Source organism: Rhinopithecus bieti, unplaced genomic scaffold (assembly GCF_001698545.2).
Source record: "Rhinopithecus bieti isolate Rb0 unplaced genomic scaffold, ASM169854v2 scaffold_46235, whole genome shotgun sequence".
Taxonomy (NCBI): domain Eukaryota; kingdom Metazoa; phylum Chordata; class Mammalia; order Primates; family Cercopithecidae; genus Rhinopithecus; species Rhinopithecus bieti.
In genome coordinates, this window is record NW_016819762.1 from 1683355 (window position 1) to 1705422 (window position 22068).

The 22068-nt window shown below is 43.3% G+C and overlaps 1 protein-coding gene across 2 annotated transcripts in view; it reads left to right on the forward strand.

Moving 5' to 3' along the window:
* Positions 1-22068, forward strand: part of ABCC4 (ATP binding cassette subfamily C member 4 (PEL blood group)) — a 304207-nt gene that overhangs the window by 120718 nt on the left and 161421 nt on the right. For both annotated transcript variants that reach the window (XM_017859218.1, XM_017859219.1), the window contains exons 9-13: positions 633-734; positions 6265-6354; positions 7919-8110; positions 18643-18737; positions 18941-19027. In XM_017859218.1, coding sequence (XP_017714707.1) covers positions 633-734; positions 6265-6354; positions 7919-8110; positions 18643-18737; positions 18941-19027 — 566 coding nt within the window. The remainder of the gene's footprint in view (positions 1-632; positions 735-6264; positions 6355-7918; positions 8111-18642; positions 18738-18940; positions 19028-22068) is intronic.

The following is a 22068-nucleotide window of genomic DNA, read 5'->3' on the forward strand; positions in this document are numbered from 1 at the left end:
TTTTTGGTAAAGAACACTGACTTAGTGATAGTGAATAAGTTGTACGTCAATTTGACATGCACGAGGGAGTTTGAGAAAGGCCAGTTGAATCTAAGTGACCAGCCAGAGCCAGAGCTGCCTTCAGAGGCTCTGCCCTGTGTTTGCTGCCTGCCCTTCTGGGCTAACTCGCTTTCTAAAGGCTGGGAATGGCCTTGACTTTCATGTTGCCAGCATCTAGCATGGGGCTTGGCACACGATGAGGGTTCATGAAATATTCATCAGATCATTTCCAACCAACTCCTGTGTTCACCATTAGTAACACAAAAGTGCAATAGTAGAAATACGCAGGCTGTAAATGCACTCAACCTCAGAGTAGTATTTTCAGTTTATTTAGGAACCAGTGTACTTGTTGAAAAAAGTTACACAGATAGCTCCTAAAATTACAAAGATAGTTCATAGCCATGAACTCTTTATATGTTTATTTATTAAATAAATATCATATGCTGATGTGAACTGATACTTTAAATAGGGTTGGTAAAATGATCTGTAGGCTGTATAAAGTTTTATGTTGCAAATTCCGTGGAAGCAGTGACTTTTGTTTGTGCTTTTGTTTCTGTAATTTAAACAATCTGTGTTTTTCCCATTTTCTTTAGAACTTTTTGCTACTTGATGAGATATCACAGCGTAACCGTCAGCTGCCATCAGATGGTAAAAAGATGGTGCATGTGCAGGACTTTACTGCTTTTTGGGATAAGGTAACATATCCTTAATTGCAAGATCATGACTGCTAATAGATAATGAGTGACACTGATTTAATACAGAGTTTTGAGGTGTTACACATGGTATAAAATATGGGCTTGTTCATTTACTGAAAGTATGTTACAAAGATTCTCAAAATTTGGAGTAAGTTTTGCAATTAATAGAAAGTAGGTATGAAATCAGACTTAGGTATTTGACAACTTGTATTTTATCTCATTTTCAAAGAACCAATGAAAGTGTTACCTCGTTCTAGACTAAATGTCACTAAGTTTGGACATTGGCAACATTGGATTTTATAGGATTGGACAGACTAGGGGTGCAGCATGGAATGGGTTAACTGCTGAGTACATTGTAAATTATTACAGAGACTTTGAGGTATCAGTGCACATTTTCACCTTACTGTTTTCAGGTCATCTTACATATTGGGAAAGCCCATGACTTGGATTTTTGCCACGGGGTTGGGTTGGGGCTCCCCTGTTCCAAGCACCTGGATGTTGCCAGCTGCTTTGGTGGCAGCCCAAGGCAGAGGGGAGGCTGCAGGCTGGCGTAGCAAGCTCCATGGATTCCTGACTGAAGGGTTTCACTGTGTGGTAAGCGGACAGGTAGTTCAGGCAAGGCCACAACAATTTTTCAGCACTTGGTTTACTCATAACATTTAGGCAAACGGGAACAACAGCAGGGGCCACCCACAGGAAGTACTTAGGCTCAGTGCATCTCCTGTTATCCACAACTCCGGGGCCCTCCTTATGCTTCCAAGGAAGCAGTGGGCTCCCTGCCCAATGCTCATAGAAGCCACTACTATGGCACCAGCTTTTCATGAAAAGAAAGGCTGTATTGTAAGTTGAATGGCAAGGAGACAGGAGGCAACTCTCAAATTTGTCTTCCCTAGCTGGGGGATGGGGCAGGTTTTACAGGCAGAGGGTAATGAGGCGTGGTCCGATTGGTTCTTGCAATGAAGTGATTCCAGGGCTGGATCTGATCGCATCCTGGATCAGGCCATGAGGTGTCTGCTCTGAACTCGTTCCTCCTTCCTTGGTCCTAGCACTTGGTTGTGTGCTTGGTTCATGTGGAAATGCTCAGATTACATGACTTGCAACCTGGGATCCATGGCAACTGAAAAACAGTTTACTATGTTATTACACAGAGTTGAACCAGATTGGACTGGTTCTGTGGTTATGCTCACCTGAGTCCGGGGTCCTCCGCAAATCCACTTGTCTCAGTCTGTATTAGTCTGGAAAACAGAACATACAGCATGGGAGAGGGAATTTAGTGCAGAGAATTCATTACGTAGGTGATGAAAGAAAGAGCACAAAGGGAAAGCAGGGGTGGAAGAGGCCACCCTGAGACCAGCCATGGCAGGAGGCTGCACCCTGGGGCTGGAGATGATGTCTGCCAGGAGCAGAGCGCAGTGGCCCGGCTGCCAGCAAGATTTCGGATCAGAGGGCGCTGGGACCACTCGGACTGCTTCAAACAGGTGGGCAGTGCTGGTGGTGACCAGCTCCTCCCCTCTCCGGGTGCTCTTCCTGGCTGACCTTGAGTTGTAGTGTAGTTTGCTGGAGCCAAGAGCCAATAGGCGATTGAGCAACACTCCCGCCCAGCCCCACTGTCTCCGCCCTCTCCTGTGGGACAAATGTCAAAACTCTAGACTCCAGACTCTTCCTTTCTCTGCATGCCCTTGGCTCTAAGTGTCACACTCCCTATTTCATGTTTGCCTAATTCTGATGTAATTTTTGCCATCTCGACCGACATAACAATAATGTGTTCCCAAATACATAGAACATCATTGCACCTTGTGCACATGGAAACTCACACAAGGTGCGTCAACTGACCGGACAGTTTCTCCTTACCTGCTGGCATTCCCACCTCATACACTTTATTTATTTATTTATTTATTTATTTATTTATTTATTTATTTATTTATTTTGGAGATGGAGTCTTGCCCTTTCGCCCAGGCTTTAGTGCAGTGGTGTGATTTTGGCTCACTGCAACCTGTCTCCCAGGTGCAAGTGATTCTCTTGCCTCAACCTCCTGAGTAGCTGGGATTACAGGAACACCACACCGTGCCTGGCTATTTTTTGTATTTTTAGTGAGATGGGGTTTCTGCCATGTTGTCCAGGTTGGTCTTGAATTTCTGGCCTCAAGTGATCTGCCCACCTTGGCCTCCTGAAGTGCTGGGATTACAGGTGTGAGCCACTGCGCCCAGCTCTAATACACTTTAAGCATTGATAGAAAAGCTCTGTGAACATCCACTAGCAAAAAGCACTCTAGGTGAATGCTGTTGAGCTAGAGGAAGGCACTGCAGTAGCCACCACACACTGTGTAGGTCCCATTTGCAAATTTTTTTGTACCAAACTCTGCAACGTTGTAAAATGGGCTGTTTTGTTGTTTTTCAGTTCCTAGACAACATTGACAGCTGCACTGAAACAGAACACTCCACCCTGTTTTCTGGGCCTTGTCTTGGGGGTGATTATGCCCCACACTGCCAGGGATTATTAGGGAGGTCATGCAGCTGAGAGGGTACTTGGGTGGGAGGAGGGGCACAGACACGGGGGCTTTTGGAGAGAAGCTGCAGAGGAAAGAAGGGTGTGCTGGGCTGGGATTCGGGAGAAAGACAGAGGCCCAGCAGCAGCCCTGCTGGATAGACCAGTAGGTATTGGGGGAAAGGTCTTCTCACCAGCCTAGGTCTCATTTAGAAAACAAATGGGTTTGTGCTGAATCTCTAAGCTGTAAAGTCTGTGGCCCTGTGGGAGCCTGTGACTCTCTATGGGGCAGGGATTTGCTTCTGCTTTCTTCACTGCTCTGGCCCCAGGGCCCAGCATAGGTTCGGCCCCAGAGTGGGGGCTCAGTCTGCCTGCCTTAGTGTCCTGGAGCCTGGAGGTCTCAGAGGGAAGGGGCCTCGCCTTCTGAGCTGTTGAGTGCTGCCCCCTTCTGGCTGCGGCACACCAGTGCTGGGTCCCAGGCCTCCAGGCGGGGCAGAAACCTGCTCTAAGAACCAGGGCGGTGATGGGAAGCTGGGTTTTGCATGTGGCTCACTCTTTTGCAGTCAAAACTGAGTAAAAAGAAGTAAAATCAGAAATAGTTGTTAGGAAAGAGACACACTGCAAAGGAGGGGAAAGGGACAGGTTGACCGGTTGTGTTTTTTCATCCTTTTGTAATCACAGAAATAGGGTTTCAGTTGTCTTAAAAGACAATGTTACTTAATCAGGAATACAGAGTAGACCCTTTACATTTTAGAGGAGGAACACCTTATATAGTAAGGCAAAGTCAAGCAAGACTTTGTGAATTTGTGACATTTGCACTTACAAAATCGTGTAAATATGTCACATTTTGTTTAACGTTATTTTTTCCAAGTGTTTAGGTAATAATGTGTTACTTTTTTAAAAAAGACATAGTTGTTAGGCATGTAGGAAGGAGTAGAGAAACCTCTTCTGGATGGTTTTTATATAATTCCTATGATATCTGGGGCTAGTTTCTTTGTGATTAAAAGTGATCATGATTGATTTGGTCTGTGGCCATACTATAACATGGTATGGGACACATTTATAAGGGGTCAGTTTACATACACACATATTTTGGCATTTGACCATTTGTAAAAATATTTGTGATTATTTGGGTATGTGACTGTTAAGTCGTTTCCAGATAAATTTTTCACTTTGAAGGTTATCTTGATCTCTTGTTCCTCTGTGGTGCTTTCTGTCTTTTGGGCATTTTACTAATCGCACGTGCCCGCTTGAGATGTGGAGAGGGGTTGATGAGTACCTGTTTGTGGACTGGGCCAGCTCAGCATCTTTAGGTTGCGGGTTGGTTGACTTCATGCGTGCTTCCCTCTTCCATCATCCCAGGGGTGTTCCACCCTTCAGGGACGCCAGATTCATTTTGAAGAATCCTTTTCTAGAGTTGAGGAGGCTACATTGCCTTTTATTCACTCTTGATCATTTTTCTATGATATGGATGAGCGTTTACTAAAGTGTGTTGTGCGGAACAATAACCCCTTCCGAAAGGATTTGGGACTCAAATAAATTTGCTAAATGCCCACCCACCAGACACACATGGTCAGGTCTCTCCAGTCTGTCCACGGGAAATTCAGATGAAGACTGTAAATGTGAGACTTAAACGCCTTTAGGATTCCTCCCAAATTGTAGCTGTTTTTACTTCACTTAACAGTATCAATTTTTGTTTGCTAGTGTTGATGTCTGGGTTTGGATAAAAGTTCTCATCGTTGGCAGTTTTTACGGTTGAGGTTCTATACTCTGAATTTAAAACCATTCGTCTCTTTATTTGTACCAAGTGACTTTTGCTTTTTTAGAAGATAAGTAATTCAAAGTACTGATTGTCCTTGTATGAGAAGAGGAAACCTCCTCATTTTGGTTTGTCATGCTCTGGTAAACTGTCCCTTCTCCCTGATACTTAATCCTCTCAATTGAAAATATTTAGAAGCTCTTTGTAAAAGTAATGAATTTGGTTTGGTCTCCTAAATAATAAACTGTAAAATAACTTCTTTTTTTTTTTGAGATAAGGTTTCACTGTGTCACCCAGGCTAGAATGCAGTGGTGCAATCTTGGCTCACTGCAGCCTCAATCTCCTGTGCTCAAGGAATCCTCCTACCCATGAACATATATTTAATTTCATGATTCTTCAGTTTTTGGTTGTTGTTAAATTAGAGCTCTGGTTACAGGGTTGACCACCATTTGTAGAAGTTCATTTGCCAAGAGTGACTTTATAGTATAAAGTGCCTTCTAATGCTGGCTGGGCATAACTGAGGTTCGTGCTTTATCAAGTGAAAACGGAGAGATTAGTGGAGATTTCAAATCATCCATTAGCCAAGGACTGGGCATGCCATGTACTCATGCTGCCACCTTGTGGAGGTTAATGAAATAGAATATTAAAACCAAGGGACAGAACGAAAACTTACAAATGATTGAAAAGCTCCCGTACTGAATATTATATTAAGAATATTGTTTTAAATGAGAACACATGGACACAGGGAGGGGAACATTACACATCGGGGCCTGTCAGTGGGTGGGGGGCAAGGGGAGGGAGAGCATTAGGACAAACACCTTATGCATGCAGGGCTTAAAACCTAGATGACAGGTTGACAGGTGCAGCAAACCACCATGGCACATGTATACCTATGTAACGAACCTGCAGGTTCTGCACATGTATCCCAGAACTTAAAGTAAAAAAAAAAAGAATATTGTTTTAATAAGTTAGCATGAGTTTTCATTTCAAGAAGGTTACCTTGTCATTGTTACTATCTAAATTTTGTGGAAGTGTGGAGCTGTGTTCACATGAAAATCGGGTAAAAGAGAATGGGCCTTCCTTAAGTACTGAAGACTCCAAACTGTTTAAAACCCCACAAAAAAAAATATATGAAAAGGACTCTAGGATACAATATCTTAAAATAGGAAGGAGAAAGACTTGGGTTATGTTCATGTGTCAATGACTATTGTATTGTTTTCTTCTGTTTTTGAAGTGATTTGTGTGACTTTATTGAAATGGGCACATTTTATAAACTTTAATTTGTAGGCATCAGAGACCCCAACTCTACAAGGCCTTTCCTTTACTGTCAGACCTGGTGAATTGTTAGCTGTGGTCGGCCCCGTGGGAGCAGGGAAGGTGAGTTAGAATGGCTTTTGGCAGCTTGACACACCCCACTTCTCATATTAACTTCTTGGGTTTGAGCCCAAGGCTACATGTAACGCATTTTTGAATTACGTATGCTTGGCACGGCATTTCTCAGTACATGGAACATTCGTTTTGCAAGAAGGGTCACATGACCAAGTAAACGTGGGCAGTGCATATCCTGTTTCTCTTGGTTCTTCAAGTTGCGTAATTGGGAACTCCTAGAAGTTGGACATCTCCATGAAGGAAATTATATATGTGATCACGATGCAGGATGGATTGACTAAGAAAGTGGGAACTTCTTTTTGTCAAAGTGGACCCTAGATGCTACAAGACATGTGGAGGTTGTGAAGGCTTGTCTGAAAAGCTTTAAACATGTTTTGATATGACTTCTCCAAGTCACATGAATATACATTTAATAAACCTGTAGCCAGGTGTATAGTCCTGTGTTAGGAGTAGAAGATCCACTTGTAATCAAGACGTAGACACCACTGCCCTCCAGAAATTTCTGGTATCTGGGGTGAGACAGATATACAAACAGATGATTTCAGTTCAATGTTCTAAGTGTTCCGATAGTGGGGGGCACAGACATGTCACGTCTGTGCATTGTAGAAGATGTGAAGGAAACATGCATACAGTATTAGTGTCATGCATTCTAAAGCAATGCAATAAATCTAGATGTAGGTATATGACCAATAGGGCGGTTTCACAATTGAAGTTTGCTCTCCAGAGACACGATTCTTGGGTAGTTAAAAATAAAAGTCCTTCCTAGTGCACAGGATATATTGTTTATTTTTATTTATTCATTCATTTATTCATGTATGTATGTATGTATGTTTAGTTTTTGAGACAGGGTCTCGCTCTGTCGCCCAGGCTGAAGTGCAGTGGCGCGATCTAGACTCACTGCAACCTCCACTTTGGGTTCAAGTGATTCTCATGCCTTAGCCTCCCAAGTTACTGGGATTACAGGCGTGCTACCATGCTCGGCTAATGTTTGTAGTTTTAGTAGAGATGGAGTTTCACCATGTTGGCCAGGCTGGTCTCGAACTCCTGGCCTCAAGTGATCCACCCACCTTGGCCTCCCAAAGTGCTGAGATTATAGGCATGAGCCACTGTGCCTGGCCAGGATATGTTATTTACATGTAGCTTTTCTAGAACTAGTTCTTTGTCAAAAAGGATACCTGCATGCAGGAACAATGCATTCAATATTGGATATATGAACTGTATGTCACGCTTGGCTACTCTGTTGCTGTCAACATTCTTAGCTGATCTTTGTTCCATGTACCATTTCATTTAGGGAAATGAAACTCATTTAGGGAAACTCACTAGGACAGAGTACATTGTTACACTCTATTTTAATATTCCTTATAAACCACTAGTTTATATGGACCAAAATGTTATTTCCAATTTAATCACAATTTCCTGGCTGTACTAGATCCTCTTTTAAATGAATGAATGATGTTTTTCAAGCTCCCAGGACTGGGCAAGGCTGCATTGCAGTGGCTTATTCTTGTCTCGAGTGTTGACTGAACATGTGTTTTTTTACAATCTGTTTCAGTCATCACTGTTAAGTGCTGTGCTCGGGGAATTGGCCCCAAGTCACGGGCTGGTCAGCGTGCATGGAAGAATTGCTTATGTGTCTCAGCAGCCCTGGGTGTTCTCGGGAACTCTGAGGAGTAATATTTTATTTGGGAAGAAATATGAAAAGGAACGATATGAAAAAGTCATAAAGGCTTGTGCTCTGAAAAAGGTGAGTGGTGACTTTTGGATTTCATGTACTCCAATGTCAGTATTCACTTGAACAACAAGGTTTATTAGCTTTTTTTTTTTTTTAAAGTTTGAAAGACCTTTGAATGTTATTTAATACTTTAAGGCAGTCCTCCCAGTAAATAAACACACACATGCTCTGTCCTCTTAAGTCTGATGTGAAAATGATATTTACAGGGTGAATTTGGGGGGGTTTGGTTGGTTTTGTGAAGTTTTATTTACTTTTAACTTTTTTTTTTTCAAAATGGACAATTATAAAAATTTATTTCTTGCTATCATCAACTGGCTCGGCAGAGATTACAGTGCTTTAGTATCTCATTACCCGCTGGTGTGCATCAGACTCCAGATGTCTGCACCGTGCACTTGGCTGATGTTTCCTGCTTGGGTCCCTCTCAGACCATAGGTTTCCTTCTCCACTCCCTTTAAAAAAGAAAATTTGTTTCAGTAGATTTTGGGGTATGGATGGTTTTTGGTTACATGGATAATTTTTTCAGTGTAATTTATTATTTAAAGGAAACAAACTGTTTTAAAATTTATTTTTCATTGTGTGTTGTTTCACCAAGAGAGTGATTGTTTTCAGAAAAGATGAAGCATTTGATTGTACACTGAGGTTTTCATAAAATTGGTGGATAGTTGATGAAAACTGAGCATACTTAATAGAAGGCTGTAAGTTAGAAAATAGAAAAAATTGTAAATACTGCTAAATACTATGTTACCTTCTTTGGGCCATAAAAATCAGTGAATAATGGCATTAAAGGGCTCTCCCTGGGCTCTGTGCAGTGTGGCCTGGACATCCTACTGTTCTTTTGTACTGTCTGGAAAAGGCCACCACAGACTGTCACAGGTGTGATGCAGAAGGTTTCCAGCCAGGTTTGCGAGGAATGAGTAATTTTGCTTGAGCAATGGCTGGAGTATCATAGATTCTATCTATGAGGTGAGTAATATTTGCTGGTGATTTGGACAGAGAAATCATTGCTTGTTTAATGGGCTGTTTCTTCCTCTTGGGCTATTGTTAATGAGAGATGATGCATTTTCAGAAATGATGTTAAGTTAGCAGTAATGAGCTAGCTTTTTATTGAATAGTATATACTGTATAGGAATAGATGGGCTAAGGCAAGCTCCTAGTTATTCAGATTCCACCAGGTGTTAACTTTTTTGCTCTGTCTCACACACACTCACACATATGCGCACACAAAAGTGTATGAAGTTTTAATCTTTTGCCATGGTTTCCCAGTGCCTTTGCTATTGCTATCCTCATTTTGTTTATGTTTTTGACATTGCTAGCCTAATTTTTTTAAAGTAAAATTTTCACTTTATTCGAAGTTGGTACAGAATTGCTAACGTTTCCCTAAAATAATTACTATACTTTGGCTTGTCCTGCTCTGGTGTCCCCCCACTGTCCCCTGCTTCCCGAAGATCCATTTTAGAGAAATTTTGCAGAAATAGAAGGTCCAAGTAGGGGAATATACAAGGTGATTTCAGTGTGTTGCAGTGAGTGGAGTGTATCATGTTTTAGGGAATTGAGAAACAGATGGCAAATTTGGCAAGTTTTCCCCCACTGGTAGTTACAGTTGATAACCAAGAAACTGCTGAGGACCAGGCCCCGGAAATAGGAAAGATGGTGCCATTTTTCAGTGGAAGGCTGGCACTTGGCAACCTGGGCTTGTCTTTCAGCTCTTTTCCTCCATCATTTCTCTATGACAGGTTAGAAGTGAGGTCCTTGGACCAACATAGAGCTTTCTTGGGAAGGCTTTGTTGCTCTTCACATATTAATCTGTCAGTTTAAAGATAACCTAGTAGTAAACTCTAGAATTTAAGAATGATTTATTCCATAGTAGGCTGTGGTTTCAAGAGTTGAATGTTGCTTATGGCTGGGAAAGTGGAGGATGGGAGAGATGAAATGAACTGTGTGAAAATGAAATGAAATGAAATGATCTCAGAGAGATCAACTGAACATTTGCAGTTCAAGTTCAAAGCCATACCCGCCTAGCTCCAGATTCCATTTCCCCTCTGCCAGGCCACCTCTCAGTTGAGAGTGTTTATAGGGTAGAACGATTTTAACAGTTACGTGATTGATAAAAAGGTAGAATGTGGGACAAAATGTTTTTCAAGCCTTCCGTTTTTACCTGTTCAGCTTCTGGTACCCACATGAGACTCCAGGTCCCAGGTGATGCAGCCTTGCCTTGCTCCTCCCCATGTCAGAAAGGCTCTGGGGGAAAGCAGGGGTTAGGACAGTGGCTGCCACTGAGCTTCTTTCATAGCCACCTTTGAGGACTGGCCCAGTAACTCGGACAGTGTCCCAGGCACCTGTGGGCTTCTGTGTGGCAGGCAGACTCCAGTGGCAATGGGGTCCCCTCGGGGCTGGGCTGCACGGTGACTTCTCGGTTCCTTCCTGGATGTGTGTAAGCACGGACTGCTGGCCCCCGTGCATGGTTCCATCCTTGGTAGGACGGTGGGCCTCCAGTGGAGAAGTCGAACAGAGCAGGAGGCTGCCCAGCTTTGTCATTTGCTCGCTGTCACTTTGGTTTTTTTTTTTTTTTTCTGAGATGGAGTCTCACTCTGTCACCCAGGCTGGAGTCTAATGGTGTAATCTCGGCTCATTGCAACCTCTGCTTCCCAGGCTCCAGTGATTCTCCTGCCTCAGCTTCCTGAGTAACTGGGATCACAGGTGCATGCCACCATGCCTGGCTAACTTTTTTGTACTTTTAGTAAAGATGAGGGTTTTGCTATGTTGGCCAACTGGTCTTGAACTCCTGACCTCAAGTGATCCACCTGCCTTGGCTTCCCAAAGTGTGGGATTATATGCATGAGCCACCATGCACGACCAGCTCGGTGTCACTTTGGACGTGTCATGTTACCTGCCTTGAGCCCTTGATGTCTCTGCTGCGAAATAAGGACATAGGGTGAGGTGGTTTCCAAGAGGTTTTGCTACCGTTCTCAACTGCCATTTATGACTGTTTAGCAGGGGACTGGCAAGAAACCAGGGGTCCTCTTAATGAGTTACGAGACCATTTGCTAACTCCTTTTCAAATCCACGTGTCAATGGTGGGTGTAAGATGGCCATAGAAATAGCAATCCTGGAATTATTTTGGCTTGTAGGTACAGAGATTGCGTGTGTAATCAAAACCTGCTAGACAGAAATGGTCCTGGGTGTCTCCGGTGGTTTGCCTCTGTTTCATTTCTTATTAAATTGGGGAGATACAACAGGTTTATAAAGACTGCAGGCAATGTCTGTAAAATGCAAACATGCCAGGTTTTTGCTAAATAGTAGCTATTGCCCTTTTCTCTAAATCAGTTAATAAGATAAATAAACGATTTTGCCTTATACACTTCCTCATTCCCCTCCCGGCCACCCTCCCCTGCAAAAAAAAAAAAAAAAAATAGTCCTAGAGGAAAAAATAGGAAATAACAAGAATGCTCAGATATATTGATAACAACTAGATATATTGTACTAGATACAACTGAAGTAAATTTATAAGTTCATTGAGCTAAAAATATCTTTTAGATAAAATAAGATGGGAAGCAATAATTCACATTTAGCAGTATTGGTTTAGGCTAATTACTTATTCAAAGTGATATCATAGCAAATGACAGGGCATACCTCAGGAAACAACATAGTAATGTTAGATATGTAGGTGGGTAGTGGTTAAAATCCTAGGCCTTGGAGCCAGACAGCCCTGGGATTGCGTCTCAGTTCCTCTTTAGTAGGTGTGTGATTTTAGCTCATCGTCTGAACCTTAGAAAACCTCAGTTTGGTCATCTGTAAAACAGAGATAATAAACTATTCACCTCATAGGCTATTGTGAGGATAAGATTTAATCATGGGCCGGGCGTGGTGGCTCAAACCTGTAATCCCAGCACTTTGGGAGGCCGAGACGGGCGGATCACGAGGTCAGGAGATCGAGACCATCCTGGCTAACCCAGTGAAACCCCGTCTCTACTAAAAAATACACAAAACTAGCCAGGCGAAGTGGCGGGCGCCTGTAGTCCCAGCTACTCGGGAGGCTGAGGCAGGAGAATGGCGTAAACCCGGGAGACGGAGCTTGCAGTGAGCTGAGATCCAGCCAGTGCACTCCAGCCTGGGCGACAGAGCGAGACATCCGTCTCAAAAAAAAAAAAAAAAAAAAAAAAAAAAAAAATTTTTATCATGAACTTAAAAGGCATCTGGTTACCTAGGCACATAGCAGGCCTTCTTCTTCTTCTCTCTCTCTTTTTTTTTTTTTTTTTTTTTAACCTTTCAAGAGATCTATATTTTCAGCCACAAGCTTAAAATCTCAACTGTCAACTAGGTAGGATTTACGGCAAAATACAAAAAGTAGAAAATAAAAACAGGTGTAATCTATGTTGGGAAGGGAGGTTAACTTCCAAGGTATTCATATTAACGTGTCTACACAGCTCTGCAGGGTCATTTCTGCTTTCTATGTCTTCCTTTAGCCTAAGGCAAAATTCAAAAAATTCCATGTTATGGAGATCCCTCCTCTCCCCACCCCATTCACCCGTTGAGAAAGGAAGAATTTGTGGGGGCAGGGATATTCACAAGAGGAAAATGGGCACACCAGAGTGTAATGTCCTAATAAAAGGCCTTACTACACTTAATACTAGCATATTATGTTCATAATATTGTAAAATTTATCATGTTATAAAAATTATATAATAAAGATCTCATAAGAAAACTCTGAATGGGTTTGACGCTTGATTAATTCTCCTTAAGTAGAACCACCAATGAAACAGGAGTGGGCTAGCTAAGTTCCCATCAATTTTTTTTTAACTCTTTTTGACTTTTCTTCTTTCTCTGTTATCCTTTCTGCCAGGTCGCTTCTCAACCCCTTCATTTTCTGGTTGTAGGTTTGCTTAGTTCTTGCCTTCTGGCGTATGTAATCTTCCATAAGTTGTTTACCCAAAAGTATCATGGGAATATTTTCTTCTATTTGGCCTTGGGGGCTTTTGGCATTTCATAGAATAATTTATAAAGGGTCATCGGATGCCAGTGGTCCTCCTCAAGAACCAGATCCAATGAGGGTCCCATTCCCATCTCTTCCCAATTCAATCGTGTGGTGTCTGCCAACCAGGGATTTCTTCAACACAGCAACTTATAGCTTCGAAAGTAAATCTTCCATTCAGTGCAGTGAGTGCAGAACATACTCTAAATCCAGCCAGCGGATATTTTGATACTGTGGGGCCTCTGAAGAAAATCCAATAAGAAGACTTTGTAGTCTTTCTATGGCCTTCTGTTACATCCAAATCATCACCAGAAATATTAGCATGGGTTTGTTCCCTCGGACATTTACTGTTCTTAATGTTTTAGAGAGACGAAATTCTCAATACCTTATTCAATCATGGTCCAGCACATGGTGTGTTATACATAAGACCTATTACTAGATTATTTGGCTGCTTCTTGTTATGGGAGCCAAACATGAATAAAGAACAATCTGACTTCTTTGAAAAGAATTCCAGTGATATCTGATCTTCAAAAGGTCTTGTAATATTTTTCTTTTTATACAGTACACCATATGGTTTTTTCAGTGCATACACATCTTTAAGTACTTGTGTCACTGTTGCATTTGCATTTCCCCTTTAATCAGCATGGCATTTTTAATATTTTCATTGAGTTTCAGTTCTCTCTTCTCAAGGAATCTCTTGGCTCTTTTCGTTTTGAGCTTTACAACTCAATCCAGAGTGTCCATCGCTACTGCTCCCTGCAACTCTTAACTACATGGATGCATGTGCACCCGGCGATTAGCAGGCCTTCTTCTTAATTATAAGAGCCACCAATTTTGGGTGAAATCACATGAAATGTGACATGCTTGAAAGAATGTATCTGAGTATATAACTTCCATTATTTGAATTGATATTTATATAGGAGTTCTATACATAGTACAGTAAATAAGTCAACAATAAAAATATTGTTACCCTAATAGATGCAATGTATTAATATTATGTCACCCTTTGCATAGTTTCTTTTAATCCTTGAGCACTTTTAAGAAATGAGTATCCAAAGGCATGGAATTGATACATTTGAGTTTAATGTTTTTCTATATAGCTCCCTTGAATATACGCACCCCTTTGGGGTACCCACTATCTTATACTTTCTTATATTTGCCACATTCCTGCCAACTTGGACATTTTCTTTTTAGATTGCCTTGACAATCATAAAATAACTGTTGTTATGCTTTTTTTTTTTTTTTAATCTCTCAGTTGGGAGAACCATATCACTTCTTTGTGACATAATAGGAAATAAATGCTGAGGGCCGGGCGTGGTGGCTCACACCTGTAATCCCAGTACTTTGGGTGGCTGAGGTGGGAGGATTGCTTGAGGCCAGGAGTATGAGACCAGATACTGTCTCTCTTTTTTTTTTTTAAAGCTGAGTACAAAAGGGATACAATGAGGTGAATCTAACTAGGGTGACTAAGTGGACTGATAGTGCTGTGTATGGATAGAGAGCCTTCGAGTTCTGAGTTGTTTCAGTATTGCCTTTACGTATCTTCTAGTAAGCACTTGGGGAAGCGTGATATGAAAGGGCAACAGGCTGGGAACTGAGATGAGCTTGGTTCAGACTCCAACCTTCCTTTATTAGCTGAGAGTCCTCAGACCAGATACATGCTTTCACTTCGTCTCTGTCTCCTCATCTGTAAGTGTGGTCAGTACTTACTTGGCAGGTTGTCAGGAAGATTAGAGATAATACCAGACATCAGGAACAGTGGTTGGTGCATAGCTCTTACATCCAGGAGCTGACTCATGGAGCAAGACACTGAGTACACACATAAACATTAAGTGGCAGAATACGGCAGGTCCTTCCTAAGAAATATAAACAAGGAACCTAGAAGAGAGAGTGATGTTTTCTGATTGAGGGAATGCAGGTTTGTTTCATAGAAGAGTTTGAGTTGGGCCCTGAAAGAAGAATAGGATATTGATAAGCTATGGTAGGAAGGGCCGGTCCAAATGGAAGCAAATTGTGGCCCAAAGCTGGAGAGCCCTGCTCTCTGACTCTGGAACCTGCTTCTTGTGCTGGGGCCTCAGGCCTGGCTCCTGTGACCGTCCCCACAGTGTCCTCAGTGGTCTTTCTGCCTTCAGTGTCACCATGGTTGATGTGCACATGGTAGGATTCTGGTTAGATGGCATCAAACCCACATAGCTACATCATGGTTTTTCTCTAGTTTCTGTGTCTGCATTTCAGTAAAGGTGGTGGTAGATTAATTGGTTAATTTTACTGAGCAGTACCTAATGTGCATAAGATACCTTCCTCCCATTGGGGGCACTTCTGCTTTCTGCTCAACTGTTTCCCTTTAACCAAACTAGAAAATCATGGTTAGGAAATTAGCCTGACTCAGATTGTACTTCAGATCCTTTGAAATATTTTTCCTATCTGAGGCTTGTCCATAAATAGTTTGCCAAGTCAACAACACTCAAGGTTGTTGTAGTACTCAAAGGGCTGCTACCAGGCATGGGGAGAGAGCTCCTTTCCTATTCCCTATCTGCGTGAAATGAGACAGGTGTTTTGAGTGTCTTTTCTAGAAAATGGCTAAGATTGCTGTGCTACAACTTGATGCTGTTTTGAGAATGAAAACAAAACAATGTAAAATCAAGGCACAGAAACTTAACACATTATATGAAGACAATCAGCAATGGAATGAGGCCAAGTAAACAATGTGTGTTTGTGTTTGTGTAGAAGGCTGGAACCCTGTCTTAAAATGGTGCATTGTCTTTTTATGAAAACTGAAAGGAAGAGGTAGTGTTAACTGGTGCCTTGTCTTTTTTTTTTTTTGAGTTGAAGTTTCACTCTTGTTGCCCAGGCTGGAGTGCAGTGGCACAATCTCGCTCACTGCAACCTTTGCCTCCCAGGTTCAAGCGATTCTCCTGCCTTAGCCTCTCAAGTAGCTGGGATTACAGGCATGTGCCAACATGCCCGGCTAATTTTGTATGTTTAATAGAGATGGGGTTCACCAGGTTAGCCAGGCTTGTCTTGAACTCCTGACCTCAGGTGATCCACCTGCTTCGGCCTCCCAAAGTGCTGGGATTACAGGTATGAGCCATGTGCCCGGCTACATTGTCTTTTTATGAAAACTGAAAGGAAGAGATAGTGTAACTTCTGAGCTCAACAAAGAGATAATGTGAAATAATGAATTTTCACAATGGGGCACTTGCTATCTTTCATTTGATGCCATCTGGTTCAGATTGGAGTATTAGGGGACTCCTGTGTGTCTTTGTGGGCTGCCAGGGAGTGGGTTCCAATGGAGATACTATCTTTTTTCCATTTGGTGATGTACTTTATTTGTGAGATTCATGCTATGAATGGGGTCCTGCTGTTGGTTTGATCAGAAAATATGTCACAGTCATCAATAGCAAATTATAAAGAACTCAGATCCTTTTTCCACTTAGTTCATACACTTACTTTAGATTGTTTCAGCATTCTATGAGTTTATTAATTCTTGTTTCTCCAGGACATTTTGTAAAAGAGATAAAATGAGAACTTAGGGAGGTCAGAGGACTTACTTGTCATGGAGATCTCAATGTGCCATTTGCTTTGTCTCCCTGGCTTTGTCAGAGTAGAGACAAAGAAGTGACACCTTGATCTGTAAGAGGGCTGTCTCTGTAGTGTCCTAGGTTGATGCTTATGAAGCTCAGTCAGTACCCAGCGATCTTCTCCACACTTTGTTTATGCCAGGATCTGTCTAGTGATAATTATAGTTATAGGCCATCCAAGTAAAGTTTTCTTTTTTTGACAGAGTCTCTCATCTGTCCCCCCGAGGGCTGAGTACAGGGGCGCGATTCTCGGCTCGCTGCAATTCCACCTCCTACCGGTTCACGCCATTCTCCCTGCCTAGCCCTCCCTGAGTAGCCTGGACTACAGGTGCCGCCACCGCATCTGGCCAATTTTTGTATTTTAGTAGAGATAGGGTTTCACTCTTGTTAGCCAGTGATGGTCTTGCTCCTGACTCATGATCCACCCGTCTCAGCCTCCCGAAGTGCTGGGATTATAGGCGTGAGCCCCTGCGCCCAGCCCCAAGTGAAGATTTCTAATGTAATGTCATGTAACTTAAACCTGATCATTATCCTGTTATTTTCAGGGATGTTCTTGTCATGTTTTTTTTTTAAAAAAAGTATTACGCTTTGTCAACTTATTTCTTAAATAATTTTTAAATATAACTTTGGCTGGATCCTCAAATAAAAACTTGTTATCCTTCCTAGCTTTTGTTTTTTGGGGGCTTGCATGGAACAAGAGTCTACTTCGTGCATCCAGTCTGTGCAGTGTCTCATGAGCACACTGCTCCTTTCCCTTTGGCTTTTCCTGGCTGGGCTGCTCTTTCTGCTCTTATTTTTTGCAGAGTTTTTCTGTCAGTCTATTGTGATACCTTAAGTATCACTGTGAAGATGGGGCAGGTGTTATCCCTTCTCTGAGAATGGAAAGCTAAGGTAAAAGTCAGCAAAATGGCTTGTGAAGACACCGTTGTTCCTTAATAACTCCCATGTCTTTATGCTGACAGCCCTCACAGTTGGGTCTCCAGCACAGACCTCCAGACTCACTTATCCAGCAGCAAGTCAGGATTGCCGATCAGCATTTCAGTTTGGCCATAATCAACCTTTTGCTTTTATCTCTTAAATCTGCATCCCTCATTTCTCGCAGCTCAGTACATGGTAATCCTGCTCTTCCCTTGTCTTATCCCAAAACCAACGCAGTCCTGCTCTTTTTCTATCAAAACGCACACCCATCTCATCAGCAGAGCCTATAGGTGCTACCTTTAAAATTTGTTCAGCACATGACCACTGATGTTTGCTTCCCTGATCCCCACTCTGGTCCCAGCTACTGTTGTTTCTTGTCTCAATTATTGCCTTGATCAGATCACGTCCTTCCTCCTGTTTCCCTGGGTGTGAGCCCTTGGCTTCTCTTGCCTCTGTCTCTGGCCTCCCCTGTCATCATCCTGTGCTCACAGTTCTGCCGGCATCCGTATTGCTGTTCTGTGAGCACCTTGGCCACGTATCACCCCATGGCTTTTGCACTTGCTTATTCCTCTATGTGGAGCAATCTTCCTGCACTCTGTGCCAGCCAGTCCATCCCCTGGCAGGTCTCTGCTCAGACCCCCTCCATCAGAGCCCTTGCTGACCTCCCTGTATGAAGTGGACTTTCCCTCTGTCACTCTCTGTCTCCCTAAGCCAGCGTCCTTTTCCTTCTTAGCATTTATCACCTCTTGCATTTGTGTCAATCTTTTATTGTCAGGTCACTCACTGTGGAAACTCTTTCACTGCTGAATTCACAAGGAGTTGGTGCTCAAAATATTCCTGTTAAAATGGCTCAGTGCATAAATGCTATGAAAAGCTACAGCATTAAAACAGATAACGTGCCCTGATGGTATATTTGATAGGTTCAAAGTTACAATTCAGTTACTATGAAATATATCCATTGCTATTGATCAAATACTTGTTATTTCTGAAGAACTAATGTGCAAAGTTTAGGATAACAGAGGGAGAACATGTTTTAAGTCTTTTTTTTCCCCGCCTTCTTTCCTTTGTCCATACAGGATTTACAGCTGTTGGAGGATGGTGATCTGACTGTGATAGGAGATCGGGGAACCACACTGAGTGGAGGGCAGAAAGCGCGGGTAAACCTTGCAAGGTAAGTTGCATTTCAGCAGCCACTATGCAGTTGTCTTTTGTGCTGCTTCTAGTGGTGGTGAGCACATAGGACCCACTTACTGTGTATTGCGTCCTGTGTGAAGCACTTTCTTGGATTATTCTACTGGCACTTGAATGAACATCCTAGTTGTTGAAAGTTGTCATGTTCTGGGTGAGAGTCTGATATCTCTTTATATTTTCTAGAGCAGTGTATCAAGATGCTGACATCTATCTCCTGGACGATCCTCTCAGTGCAGTAGATGCGGAAGTTAGCAGGCACTTGTTCGAACTGTGAGTTTGTTTGTGTCTAAGTCATTTCTGCTTTCCCAGAGCCATTTCGAGTTGGCTCAGGAAAGCCTTTATGGCTTTCAGCTTGTCCTGCTCTGGTGTTTCCCCTCCCCCTCCACACTGTCCCCTGCTTCCCTGAAGATCCATTTTAGAGAAATTTTGCAGAAATAGAAGGTCAAGGTAGGAAAATATACAAATGATTTCAGTGTGTTGCAGTGAGTGGAGTGTACCATGTTTTCGGGAATTGAGAAACAGATGGCAAATTTGGCAAGTTTTCCCCCACTGGTAGTTACAGTTGATAACCAAGAAACTGCTGAGGACCAGGCCCCGGAGATAGGAAAGATGGTGCCATTTTTCAGTGGAAGGCTGGCACTTGGCAACCTGGGCTTGTCTTTCAGCTCTTTTCCTCCATCATTTCTCTATGACAGGTTAGAAGTGAGGTCCTTGGACCAACATAGGGCTTTCTTGGGAAGGCTTTGTTGCTCTTTACATACTAATCTGTCAGTTTGGAGATAACCTACTAGTAAAATCTAGAATTTAAGAATGATTTGCTCCATAGTAGACTCTGGTTTCAAGAATCTAATGTTGTTTCATGGATTCTTACCAGAATGAACACTGAAGACCCATGTAGGCCTGGCTTGCCTTTGAAACTAGTTGTCTAGAATCTGGCTTCCCTCCCAACTCTTACATGGTGTTTCTGGGATTTGCTTTCTTTGGCTCTTGCTTAGACACGGAGCCATGGAGGTAGAATGACTCTGGAATCTTTTCTGTATATTCTGTAACCTCATGTGTGCCGACTGACACTTCCTATGTAGTCTAGACTGGCCTTTTTGAAAGCATTGTGAACTGGTTTTTCTAAAACAGCACCCACATCTGCCCCACAGTCAGCTTCCTGTTTTTCACCTTGTTAAGGCCAATGAGCCTTTCCCACTCATTGTAGCCCTTCTGTGCGCACTGAGGTAGATGCTCCTGCAGGTGTTACTGCGTGAAACATCTTTGCTTGCAGAGGACGGCAGTCAGCCACAGAGAAGATAAGCACCCATGCTGGGCTGAGTGAGAGAGAGAGACAAGTTCAGATTTCATTCTTGCCCATAAGGAATTTGTCTCTGCAGGGATTCAAGACTAAGTGCATGGGAAAAGTTCAACAGACCCCAAGGCTTAGGGAATTTCAATATAGGACAATATGTTTTATTATTATTGTTTTTTAAGATAGGGTCTCGCTTTGTTGCCCAGGCTGGAGAGCAGTGGTGCAATCTCGGCTCACTGCAGCCTCGACCTCCTGAGTTCAAGAGATTCTCCTGCCTCAGCCTCCCAGGTAGCTGTGACTACAGGCTAGCACCACCATGCCCAGCTCATTCTGTGTTTTTTTGAAGGGAGGGGGCTTTGCCATGTTGTCCAGGCTGGTCTCCCTATGTTGCCCAGGCTGGTCTCGAACTCCTGGGCTCAAGGGATCCGTCCCGCTTGGCTTCCTGGAGTGCTGGGATTACAGGTGTGAGCCCCTGCGCCCGGCATAGGACAATCAATTTTTTTAAATGGAAGAAGTGGGTAGCTGAGATTGGAAAGGTCACTGAGGGCCGGGCTTGGCTGGAAGTAGCCTGTGGTCCTGCAGGCTGGTAAGGGTTTATAGTGGCTGAGAGTAGGATTCAGTTTCTTTGAAAGAAATTGTAGAAGCAGAGGTGTGCAGACAGGAAGGAGTGAGGCTTGTGGGAAGGACAGCAGGCAGGCACCTGTTCCTGTGGTGGGGGATAGAGAAGGTACTGTGAAAGAAAGCTCTGGAAGTCCTGTGTTGGCCAGCCAGGGCTGCCCTCACAATGCCACAGGCTGGGGGGCTTACACAGTGGCAGGTTGTTTCCGCACAGTTCCGGAGACTGCATGTGCGAGATCAATGCGTCTGCAGGCGCGGCTCCTCCTGAGGGCTTTCTTGGCCTGCCGATGGTCGCCTTCTCACCCTTTGCTCCTCATGTCTCTGCATCCAAACCTCCTCTTCCTGAAGAGACACCGGTCAGATTAGAGTAGGGCCCACCCTCATGGCCTCATTTTAGTGTAATTACCTCTCTAAAGGTTCTGTGTTGGCCAGGCACTGTGGCTCATGCCTGTAATCCCAGCACTTTGGGAGGCTGAGGCAGGCAGATCACCTGAGGAGTTCGAGACCAGCCTGGCCAACGTGGTGAAACCCCATCTCTACTAAAAATACAAAAATCAGTGATGGGTGGTGGTGGGTGCCTGTAATCCCAGCTACTCTGGAGGCTGAGGCAGGAGAATTGCTTGAACCCAGGAGGTGGAGGTTGCAGTGAGCCAGGATAGCACCATTGTACTCCAGCCTGGGCAACAAGAGTGAGATTCTGTAATAATAATAATAATAATAATAATAATAATAATGGTTCTCTGTTCCAATTCTAAGGTGCTGGGTGAGGGCGGGAACATAGGAACTTTGAGGGGAGCGTGGTTCAGTCCATAACAGGTCCTGGATAGCAAAGTGGAGACAGAGTTGGCTGTGTAAGAGTAACTCATCTCTGGGCCCTGGATTCCAGGGGTTTGGACATGAAGTCATCCACTGAGCATGGGGCTCTACGTGGGCTCCTGAATGTTTCCCCACCAGAGTGGTATGCAAAATGTGCCTGGTATGGGATGATGCAGTGGATGTGGATGGTGGTGATGGTGGCACAACGGTGTGCGTGTACTTAGCGCTACCAAGCTATACACTTATAAAAATGGTATAAATGGTAAATGTTATGTCATGTCTATTTTTCCACAACCAAAGAAACGTGGGTGGCAGCATTGAATCTTTCTGAATGCAGAGTGAGGGATAAGCTGGCACTCGGCGTTGCCCCGGCACTCTGATCAGAGCCTTGTTTCCTGCCACCGCCTCCCTGTGCCTTGATGAATTTTCTATTTGGCCGAGAAGGGCCTCTGTGGCTTGCTCGAGTCTTGCACGAGTCCTCACCAGTTCTTTATCACTTGAACAACAATTCCCAGTGGGATACTCTTTTAGAGTCACCGCAGGGAAGGAGGAAGGTATTTTCATTGCTGAGTATCAGTGTGTG